This window comes from Hippoglossus hippoglossus, chromosome 16 (assembly GCF_009819705.1).
Source record: "Hippoglossus hippoglossus isolate fHipHip1 chromosome 16, fHipHip1.pri, whole genome shotgun sequence".
In the NCBI taxonomy this organism is placed as follows: Eukaryota; Metazoa; Chordata; class Actinopteri; order Pleuronectiformes; family Pleuronectidae; genus Hippoglossus; species Hippoglossus hippoglossus.
In genome coordinates, this window is record NC_047166.1 from 9565796 (window position 1) to 9577452 (window position 11657).

At 45.2% G+C, this 11657-nt stretch overlaps 1 protein-coding gene across 2 annotated transcripts in view; it reads right to left on the reverse strand.

Moving 5' to 3' along the window:
- The window catches only part of ephb6 (eph receptor B6), a 35298-nt gene extending 24557 nt beyond the window's left edge, over positions 1-10741 (reverse strand). For both annotated transcript variants that reach the window (XM_034611021.1, XM_034611020.1), the window contains exons 1-2: positions 10591-10741; positions 626-690 (exon numbers count right to left, since the gene is read on the reverse strand). In XM_034611021.1, the coding sequence (XP_034466912.1) occupies positions 626-690; positions 10591-10648 (123 nt within the window). In that variant the 5' untranslated portion in view covers positions 10649-10741. The remainder of the gene's footprint in view (positions 1-625; positions 691-10590) is intronic.
- Between the last annotated feature and the right edge of the window lie 916 nt (positions 10742-11657).

An 11657-nucleotide genomic window follows, 5' to 3' on the forward strand; every position in this document is an offset into this window, starting at 1 on the left:
GTTGGTCACTAGCGGTCTCTCAATCAAAGCAACAGCAAAAGTCCTACTTTGATGATATCGTAAAGCAGCGTGGGATCATGGGAGTTTTTGTCTTCACCACCATTGCCGATGAAAATCTATCTGACCCACGTCCTGTTCATGGATGAGGTCATGTGTTGAAATTATATTTAACTAACACAGCAATTGCCAATGATGATGCATTAAGAGTGACCCACACAAACTGCAGACTGGCTAACTGGCTAACTGGCTAACTGGCTAGCAGTGTGTTTCTCCTTCGTAATACGTCGGTTGCACTTGAAGTTACTGCAGAGATGGGCAGGGCCACGAGTAAAGCAAATATAACACAATTGAAAGGCAACCGAAATAAAATGTTACCGTTACCTTGATTAAAATCATGGATTTCTCTGGGTTTGAACATTGTTGGAAACATGTACACAGGTCAACAATACATATAACATAGCTGTGTTTGTTTTTAAACATATTAATCAAGAATTATTACAAATTATATCTTTAAGCACTGCAAAACAATGTGAATACAACCATCCACTCATATGTGTAACGTGTAACACATTTGGTTTGTCTCCTAAAAGCAGACGAGCCCACCAACAGTCCACTCTGTGCTTACCCCTGTGTCTGGATAGGTGGTCCAACCCAGCTCTGAGGTAGACTCTGTTGTGTCCAGCAGCATCACTGGAGGGAGAGGAAGCAGAGACAAAGACGAGACATGAGTACACAGAAAAACACAATGTACAGAATTCAAATGGTCACCAGAGATCGCTGCTCAAAAGTAAAATCTTAAAGAGTTCGTAGTAATGAGGCGTTCTCTTAAAGACTGAAAACCCCAGACTGTGTGATTCTGAGATGCCTTTAAGAAAAATGGATTTTGTAGTAATATATTCAAGATTAGCGTTTACAATGAATCCGTCTTTTTCTTTTTATTAAAAACCACAAGTAGTTGGAAGCTATTGCCGGTGGAACAGGTCCAATATTCGTCTACATCTCTTTGATTTTTTCCTCCATGCAATAAAATCAGGGAGGGATCCAGCTGTGTGCATCTGTCAAACCAGATAACCGATCCTGAGTAATGATGCATTTTGGCAGAATGTTCTGGTGTTTAAAAAATTAAACCGATTGACCTGATGGAGCACCGTGATTAAAGGTCAAATTTCCCAACTTTAAAAGGCCATAACAGTTACTGTCACATCCTGTTGAAACTTAGCGAGCTGATGCTTCTCCAACTTTGGTGAAAGGGGAACCTTCATCATTTTGAGGGCGTCGATACGCTCGGTGTTGGTTTCTTGTCTGATACCAGATTTAACAGGCGTTTGGTCATTTACACTCATCAGGAATGAAAGGCGTGAGAATAGCTCATGACTTTCATGTTGGAGAGTATTTTCACATAATTTGCTTTTAGTGCTTGATAAAGCAAGCTGGCAAAAAATCACACACACAACGTGACGTTGATGCCGAGTGCTGTGTTCCGACACATGGCAGCTTCCCACACAAAGCTGAAGCCCTCACATTTTCCATTAGTATTTCAAAACCATGGTGGCTGGCGTTGCCCCAGTCTGCCACGGTCTGCACTCTCCGATTGAACACAGGCCAAAAGTTGTTGTGTGCACAGAGGAGGCAAAAACGTAAGACTTCAGGTTTTGGATGCTCACACAGACTGAGATAATGGAGAAAAATGCACAGTGTCTGACTTTGTCATGCACAACACTGATCACATAAAGGCCTGTGGACACACACACACACACACACACACACACACACACACACACACACACACACACACACACACGCTAAGCATTGTTTGGAGGCAGCAGCCATCCACCTCTGTTTACAAATAAATAATTCTCCTCATTGGTGTCATACAATTTTTATGCTTTTCGTTTCCATTTCATGTCACACAATCGTTCACCAGAGAAAAGAAGACTCTCTCTCTCTCTCTCTCTCTCTCTCTCTCTCTCTCTCTCTCTCTCTCTCTCTCCTCTTCTCTTTCCGACAACCAGACAAAGAGCGCCTGAAAAATGTTATCCACACAATCATCACAGTCAGAGGATGAGATTTCAAAAGGTAACCGCTGAACATCAGTGACTCACTGATACAGCACGCTGTTTATTTCTCAGGTGTACACACACACACACACACACACACACACATGCGCGTCTCTCTATAGTTGTGAGGACACTCATTGACATAATGCATTTCCTAGCCCCTTACATTAACCCTAACCATCACAGCTAAATGCCTAACCCTAACCCTGACCCTGACCCTAACCCTTAACCTAACCCTAACCCTAAGTCTTAACCCTAAAAAAGCCAATTTAATTTGTGAGGACCAGCCAAAATGTCCTCACAACGTCAAAAGTCCTAACAATGATGGTATTGAACCAAAATTGGCCCTCATAACTATAGATAGACATGCACACACACTCACACACACACAGGATGGTGCAGCTATCCCTAAGAGGACTTTGCATTGACCTCCATGCATTGTTGACACCCTAACCAGAACCTTATCCCTGACCTTAACCATGACAACTAAATGGCAGACCCCCACCCCTAACCCCAATTCTTAACCCTTTCAAACAGCCCTTTGAAAAAGTGAGGATGGGTCAGATGTCCTCACTTTGTAAAGGTCTATATGCTCAAAATGGTCCTCATAAAGATATAAGAACAAGTACACACACAGACACATTCTTATTCTTAATAAATCAAACGAATAAGAAGAAAATTGTCTCATCTGTGGTTTATGACTTGAATCCCTGCATCACTCTGTTCTCTGACTGAGCTGTAAACAGATTTTTAGTTTTTAGGATTATACTCACAGATGGAGACCCTGCAAATCTGTCCTGCAATCCCCCCCCCCCCCCCCCAGTCTCTCTCTTTTCACCCACGAGATCGTCTGTATGCGAGTCTCACTAAACTCACACATGTTCCGTGGAACGTGCTCCAGGATTCGGAGTGATATGAATCGTGTCAAGAAGAAGAATACAAATAGGCTGTGACAGTGAGGGATTATATGCAGCCACAGGCATCAGAATAAATGCTTTTTAGTGCAGCGTTTGTCTGGACAGCTTGGCAGAGCCGATCAGGAGAAAATCAGCTACAGGGAAAAGACTAAATCCACCAGGCCAGGAAATTTGAAGCCTTTCAGAGGAACGACGATTTGACTTTGCTGACGCACCTTTTCTGCTTTGTTTTATGATGCCGCTGAAGGAGGGCGGATGTTGTACTGTGCGCTTTCTCAAGCTCAGTGTGGTGACATAAAAACGGCCCATAGATTCGCTCCCATGGAGAATCAACCCTCACTTCTAAATGAACATTATATGTATACTGCATGAAACGCATGCATTCAAACATGCATTCTGACCTCATTAAGCACCATCATGTTTATATCAAAACACAAAAACAAACACACAAATGCAGCAAATGTGTCAGTCCAAATTCAATTAACCCTCTGCTTCGGGGCAGAGTCTTGCATGAATAATATATAGCAAACTATTTTGACATTAATATTTATGCCTCTACTATTTAGCTTCTCGTCGCGGGCCCTCAGGGACCACAGGTCCTCACGTCACCTCCGATCTTTGCAGGGAAAACCTGTACATGAGGATTACATGGAGGGCTGTTGGAGGAGCTTATGTCTTATTGCGTGACATTAGCATTTTGAATAATTCACCATGACATCCTAAGATAAGCGGTGAGTGCTGTGCTGCACACACCTTCCAAGCATTATCTTGAGCGGAGGCATCATGACTGGATCTTGTGTGTGAGAAGTCGTAGAACAAAAGAGGGCAACGTCAGCCGGCGAGTCCACTTGGCGGTAAAAGCCCCTTTATTTAACTCTCAGACAACCCCTCCATGTGCACAGAGCGCTGCAGCATCTCTGCTATTGGTCCATCCGAGGGGACGAGACACTCAAAGTTTGTCCCCGACAGTTTGGAGAAGTGCTGAGTCCGCAATCTGGACCTGAGTGCTGCTTTAATGCATGGCGGTCTCTCACGTCCTCCTGCTCCACTCTCATCTTCCACTCACTTTAGTCAATAGGCTACCTTTCCCCCCCCCCCCCCTTTTTTCCTCTACCTCCATCTTGTCCCTTGTCCCCTCTCATCTGGCCTCTCTCTGCATGTGTGTATTATTCATCTAAAAAGTGACAGCAGGGTGGGCATCTCTGTACGTTAAACAAGAAGATAGTCTCCGCTCCATTATTGATGCCGGATCTGCTGTTTGTTTGGGAAGAGCTTTGATGAAGAGAAAGAGGAGACAACAGAAAAAGAAAAAAGGGCCGGGTTATGAAACGGGAATCAGAGGAGGATGATGGGATTGAGTTTGTACGTACTCATCTCCCCTCTCTGTCTGTGTGGTGTGGGTGTAAATGCTCTTTTGTGTTGTGGCGAGGTGGCCTGCATTAGTTCATGACAGTCCCCTCTGGAGTGTTCACTTCAGCTGAGTGACCCTCTTTCCGCTCTCTACGTTCATTTCTCTTTGCCCAACACTCTTCCCCCCCCCCCCGCTCTCTGTGTGGCCATGCATGCAGCGACACTCTCCAAGCGCTAAGAGTAGTGCTGTCGTTCATGTCACGCCTCTTCGACGGCAGATGTATGCTACATTACTGCTCACTTTCCGGGCAGTAGGAACACCAGGCACACGACCCCCCCAACAAAGAATTAAGGTGTTAACATTAATGTAGGCTAGAGGGGTGTGAGTGTGCGTGTGTGAGCGTGCGTGTGTGTGTGCGTGTGTGTGTGTGTGTCTGTATAAAAAGGGCCACTAAAGTAGAAGCACCTGCAGAGAGTACACAAAGTCACTGAGCTCACAGGTAACAAGATGTCAGAAGCACACACACACACACACACACACACACACACACACACACACACACACACACACACACACACACACACGCACGCACACACACACACACACACACACACACACACACACACACACACACACACACACACACACACACACATTTTCACCCAAAAAAAATAAAATAATCCCCACAGTTGCCTGCGAGCATGCTGAGCAGCGGTCAGGTCGTATTTTGTCTTTTGTCCACTCATCCACCCATCTCCACCCATTCTTTATACGCTCCAGATGCTCCCACCCACAGACAGTCAGTCAAGGACGTGGCCTACACCAAACCATCATTACAAACAACCACAGCGAGAGAGTGATACGCCGAGACAGAGCCGGAGCGAGAGGAGGAGCGAGGGAGGATGGGGGATTAACGCGATTCCAGAAATAAGCATGCACATGTCAGAGGGAGTTATCAAAAAGTTTATGGCGGTTGAGCTGAATGAAAGTGCAGCTGCAGCAAACAGCACTTAAGCCAGGTTAGATGACAGAGCGAGGGCCGCGGTGATTTGCAGAACAGGCAGCAACAGGCACAGGTGGGAGGACCTTCCACGAGAACTCACTCTCTTACTCGATGATAACACATTTGCAAAAGGTTAGGAGGCCGTGGCTGACTGCATCTTAAAGGGGGAGTTCTGCATTTTGCGGGAAATGTGCATAGTCGCTTTGCCAAGACTGAGGCAAAGTGAGTTTGTACAACCTCTTGTGTGACCTGCGAGGAAGTCAGAAATGTTTATAGCTGGTCCGAGCGGCTACACTTGAAGCCAGGGGGGGGAATATCCGTCCCTCATAAACAACGGGGAGCATTGTTTAAATATAGACAGTTGTATACATTTTCAGACAGTATTTCCTGGAAGACATTCTTAGTGTTCCACTTCTTCATTCGCATCAAAAGTGACAGAAAAGGTAGCGTAAAACTGCTCTCTGATTGTGACATGAAGTGATTTCAAGATTTTATTGTCACCAGTGCAGCACCAATTGCCTTTTTGGACTGGGCTGATTGTCGGGCCTGTGGTGATGCTGGTCGCAGCTTTCTCTCTGAAGCTGTAAAAGTCCCCTGCAGTAATTGAGCTGCAGCGAGTAAAGACCGACTGCACAAAGAGCTGCTCACCTGTCTATTCAAAGTTCAGTGAAGCTCGGGACCCAGAACCCTGAACTGGAGTATCAGCTGACATGAAAGCGTTGTTTTCGTGATGTTGAACTGTCTTTTTCAGCAACTATTCAGAAATTGTCTGTATTGAATTGTCTGTCTCAAATATGCTGTATCTTGCTATATTTTTACTCTTCACTATTTAATCATTGGTGATTTTGTTTCCTGTTTCTAGCCTTTATTTTCACATTTGCCATACAGACACAAAGGTGGAATCAACCTTATCATCTCACTCTGAGCAAGAAGATAAAATAAATCCATTTTCACAAATGCCAAACTATTTCTTTAACATCTTCAGGTATTCCTACACCTATCTTTCTTCTCCCTTTAGCAAATAAAAGGTATTTGAAAACTCAAAACCAGATCAGGCACACTCTGGTTGACCTAGAATGACTTGGCTTTGTCTAGATGAAAATAATCACAAACAAAAGCCAAAAGCATGTCCTTCTGTCTGCTCACATGTTCATTGGAGAGCTCTGATCTGTGAGCCGTGAAAATCGAGAATAAAGTTTTACAGAAAAATACTTGTTCCTACAAATGAGAAAAATCCTGAACCTGATCCAAACATATTTTAATAACCACCTCCACCATAAACAGCAATTAAGAGGAAGGAATGTAAATCTGAGCTGAGATCAGTGTTATGTTTCTGTTGTTGTGTCATTACTCAGCCTTCAGTTAGCGAATGTACCTCTCCCTCTGTTCGGGGCAGCGTGCAAACTTGCCAAGTGCGTCTTTAATGTGAAATTCAAAACGGCAAACTGCATTCCAGTGTCAGGGCAGCCGATACCACACGTTCATCTTTCAGTCATATTTGGCTTTAACTCACCGCCTGTCCACACGGGCGTATTATCTGTGATGCAATCTGCCACGACACTGACTGACTCGGTCGGCAGCTGCCAGGGGGCTCGAGTCCCTCATATCACGAATGGCAGATGCATGATTTCTCTGAGGAAAAGTGGCCTAATGTCATTAAAGCGCACTGACAGCCACAGAAAATACTGCATCTTTTACTCTAAATGACAAAAACGATGCTTTAAAAAACGCCCTGTAACAGATAATTGTTGTCGTGTCAGTGATGGGGAGGCTGCGTCCTCCACTTCCCACCAGCATGTGATGTCTCTCTTTCTGCAGCTCGGTGCACAGCGACGGGCCGGATGAACGAGGGCAGGAAGCTTTTCGGGGCTGTTAGAGGCGTCTGTCCCGCTGCACCCCCACTGTGACAAGCATGACATTTATTTTCATATCACACGTTCTCTAATTCATCACGTCCTAAACGTTTGCTCACTACACCCAGGATAAGGATGGTAACCTGCTTAATTAATACCCAATTAAAGCCAGAAACAAGTAACAGCAGGAAAGATGGAGGAGATGACCTTAGAGTGAGAACGTCAACATGGCCCAAAATGTATCCTGCTGGTGTTTTTCTTTATAACCAGTGGTGGAGGAAATACTCTGTTAACCTGAGCTCCAGTTTCAGTACTGGGATGTAAAAAATAGTCCACTGCAAGTTTTACTTCCCGAAATAAAAGGTAAAATATCCTTAAAGTATCAATGTGCAGAAAAATGGTCACTGTAATATTATTAGATCCTTAACACTGATGCATCATTATGTAAACTGAGTAGAACGCATTACTCTGCCAAGGCCCAACACCCTAAATTTAATCAAGCTGCACCAAATGCCACACACTCTAAACGCCCCTGATCAAGACCCATGAATTATTCGGCAGAACTTTTTTTGAACATTGCTCCATCTCACAATTTTTTTTTATTTTGGCTCCGCCCCGGATCTAGATCTGCACCAGAATTGAACAGGTTCTTCCCTGACCCATAGAACACCCCTCCACCAGATTTCATGGAAATCTGCTCAGCTGCCTTTGTGTAATCTTGCTTAAAAACAAACAAACCAGCAAAGGGACAGTTGTGAAAACATAACCTCGCAACAAGTTGCAATGAGCAAACTGCTTGAAAATTATAATTTCATTACATTTATTTAATCTTTGCTGTTTTGTGATGTATTACCTGTAAATACCATGGATGTTTTCACAACTGTCTGTTTGTTTGTTGATTTGTTGATTTTGTTTGTTTGTAAACAGGATTACGCAAAACCTGGATTACCATGAAACTTTGTAGAAGGGCGCGGTGTGGTGTCAGGTGGCAGATGCAGGATTTTGTTCCTCACTTTTTTTTAACATTGTGAGATTGGGCGTTTTTCATTTCCGTTTTCATGGATTATGATGGAAATTGATCCAAAGAATCTGTCATGTTTAGGCGACTGATTTTTAAGAGTGTGCGCGATTTGGTGTAAATCCAAATGGATCTGGTGAATTTAAACTGTTGGGCCTTGGTGGAGGTATGAACTACACTGAATGACTTTGTTATGTAGAAATGAACCTGTAACTTTATCTGAGGCTTCAAACTTTCGGTTCATTAAAACCAATAGAAGTTTAGAGGTGATGTGTAGTTTTGGTAAAAACTCTGAAACCTGGTCCAAGGGAAATATTCTGGTAAAGTGATTTCCAATTTTATTTACTGATTTGAGTGGAGTGAAATCTGCAAATCTGGGAAATGGTTTCTGACTTTCTGACCTCACTGTATTTTGACGATGTTAGAAGTCACCGCACGCGGCCTGTTGCCTTTTGGTCAAAATCAGATGAGATTACCTTTTCAGGCTATGACATACGTGCATTCCACTAATGATACAAGGTTAATTTCTGGATGTTCACAGCTCGATGAGCATCGCTGCAGCTCCTCTCATCCATGAAGAGCTGGAGGGGCATCAGGTGTGCCTCCCATGCGCAGGCCTCCCCCTCAGTGCGGCGTGTTAATCCAATGTGAATACGCAATCCGACGCCACAGATCCAACTATTTAGAGGCCGGCCGTGTGGCTTCACATCAACACCTCGCGTCAACAATGCATGTGGGTGAACGCACCGACACTCACAAAGGCAGCAGCATGTGAGGGTGACAAATCAAATGCCCTGCCACTCACAACGCTCTGTACTTTGTCAGCATGCAAGGCAGCAGCAGAGTGGCTTTTATTCTCCTAACTGTGAGAAAAACGAAGGATAAAAATTACAGCGCTTTATGTTCTGTGACAAGGTTGTTAGAGCAGGAAACACCGATTCACCACACAGACAATAAACAATAGAAAGACAGACAGTAAAGTATCAGTTAACATGCAGCCAGGTTCAGTCCAGACAGGACAGACACATCATTTACTGCAATCAAATCTGAGGTAGACGTCAAATCCGCCTCCCGTGACATAACTCGAAGCTTCAATTTGAGTGGATTTATGAAGATGGCCGTGCTATTGGGTTAATGCTGTATTATGAAGAGCTCTATTTCAATTATTACACAGAGTCAGTAGGCCAGTGCCCCGGTGCAGCCTCTCGTCCGCTCCCTTTCATTCTGTCTCATCTCAGTCCAGGCCATCTGTTACACACACAGCTCAAATCTGTGGCATGGGGCTGACATATAAGTTACCTCTGTTTACAGGCCCGCCGCTGGCACACACCTCCTAGTTAAACTAAGGCCGATGGGAGATGAGCGTGAACAGGTGCAGCTCTTCTCCTTTGAGAGAAATGGCGTGCTGACTGCTGGAACCCCCTCGAGTGCGGGCGACAGGATGTTGGAGCGGGAGTTATGTATAGGCAGACGCTTAAGCATGCGTGCACCAACAACGAGACACACTCACATATGTACAGATAGACACAGGCACGCATGCACGTACATACAAAAGGCAGTTTATCATTCAATTTGTTCATGGATGGAGTCTCACTTGACTTTCCAGACACACACACACACACACACACTTCCTCCCTCGCGGCTGCAATTTTTAACGAATATGATATTTACATTTTTGAGAAAACATGGAGAGTAAGGAGTAGAAAATAAGGACATGCATCCACAGAAAGAAAGCGCCTCTCATAACTGGGCTGAAGGGGTCAGGGGTCTCTGGCTGAGTGACATGGGGGCTGAGGGAGTTGCAGACCCCCCCCCCCAGTCAAAGAGAACTGGGTTATGCAACTTATTATTCATTTGTCTCCGGCCTTATTTCCATATTCTTTTATTTCAGGGAGCTAAATAGGCCCCGGCACGCACCTGGCACTTCCATGCCAACAAAGTCCTGTCTAATGTGCTGCCACGGCGGCTCACACGAGCATGTGCATGCATATTCCCCCACTTCAGACACAATACAGGGGCGCACAAAGCTAACATGCAAAGGGAGAGAGGTGGTAATTATTCAGGGGGGTCCCCAGATGGAGGTGGAGCCCCAAAATATCCAGAGTTTCTTAGGAGGTGCTGCGGCCACCTCACCTTGCAGTTTCACACATTGTCAAAGTGCCCAGAATTCCACAGAGAGCCGCATACTCAAGAGTGTCCATGTTACACTTGTAGACTACAAGTAGAAGCACATGATGAGTGGAGCTGTGCAAACTCTCCATCACGCTATTCCGCCGCACACACGCACACACACTCACGCACACACACACACACACACACACGTCAGGCCTACACATGCAAGCAGAGATGTAATGTGAATCAATTCAAATTGAAAAAAAGTTTGTTCCTCACCTTCCTCCGCTGAATGAGGCCGGAAATTCAGACAGAGACACAGAAAGACCCTCCACATCTCCACTACAGAATGAAACTGACAGAGAGAGAGAGGGAGGGAGAGAGCATGAAAGAGAGAGAAAGAGGGAGATAGAGTGAGTGTGTGTGACAGACAGAGCGAGTGAGCAGGAGAGGGGGGGGGTTGAGAGAGAGAGGAAAGAGAGAGAGAGAGAGAGAGAGAGAGAGAGGGAGAGGGAGGAGGTGGAGTCTGTTTGCTCCCTTTATCTGAGGGAGAGAGAGAGAGGATGAGGGGGTGGATGGATGAATGGATGAGGGAAGGAGAAAAATATTTACAGAGCCGCACATACAATAAAGAGGCTGGCAAGTGAGGGAGTAAACAAAACAAAACGCCGCTGTCATAGAGACAGTAGAAGAGGGAGAGAGAGATCAGAAAGCAAGAAAAGAGGGGGGAGAGAGGGAGTCCTTTTTTCATTTGAGAGAAACAAAGAGACAAAGAGAAAGAAAGAAGAAATAAAGGGTGAGTCAACAAGAGAGAGTGACACACACAGAGTGAGATAAGGAGGTGGAAAGATTAATAAACAAGTTTGGTTCGTAAAACAACTGTCTAGACACGTCTGAGGGCTTCTGCTCCGGCTCTGCTCTGATGCCTCGTGCACATTTCTGCGAGGCCGCCTGGCACACTGTGGCTGTGGCATCCCTCACATGTCTGGACACTGTGCTCACTGGCATTTTTCAAGCTGCGGCATGTGAACGTACCCAAATTACGTACCTCTCTCATTTTCCTTCCTTGCTCCCTCTCACTTCCTGACTTTTTGTGGGAAATGAATAGGATTTAGACACATTTCTTGACGCTCTCCATCCTTCATACGACCACCACCCCTCCTCCTCATACTCCCCCCCCCCCTGTCTCTCAGACACTCTCATTGCTCATCCAGGCAGGATCCAGACACACACACACACACACACACACACAACCACACACACACATGCAAAGACACGCACACACACATGCAAGGACACATAAACCCAACAGCCCCTCCGGTCCGTGCACGCCACTCGCTGGTCAG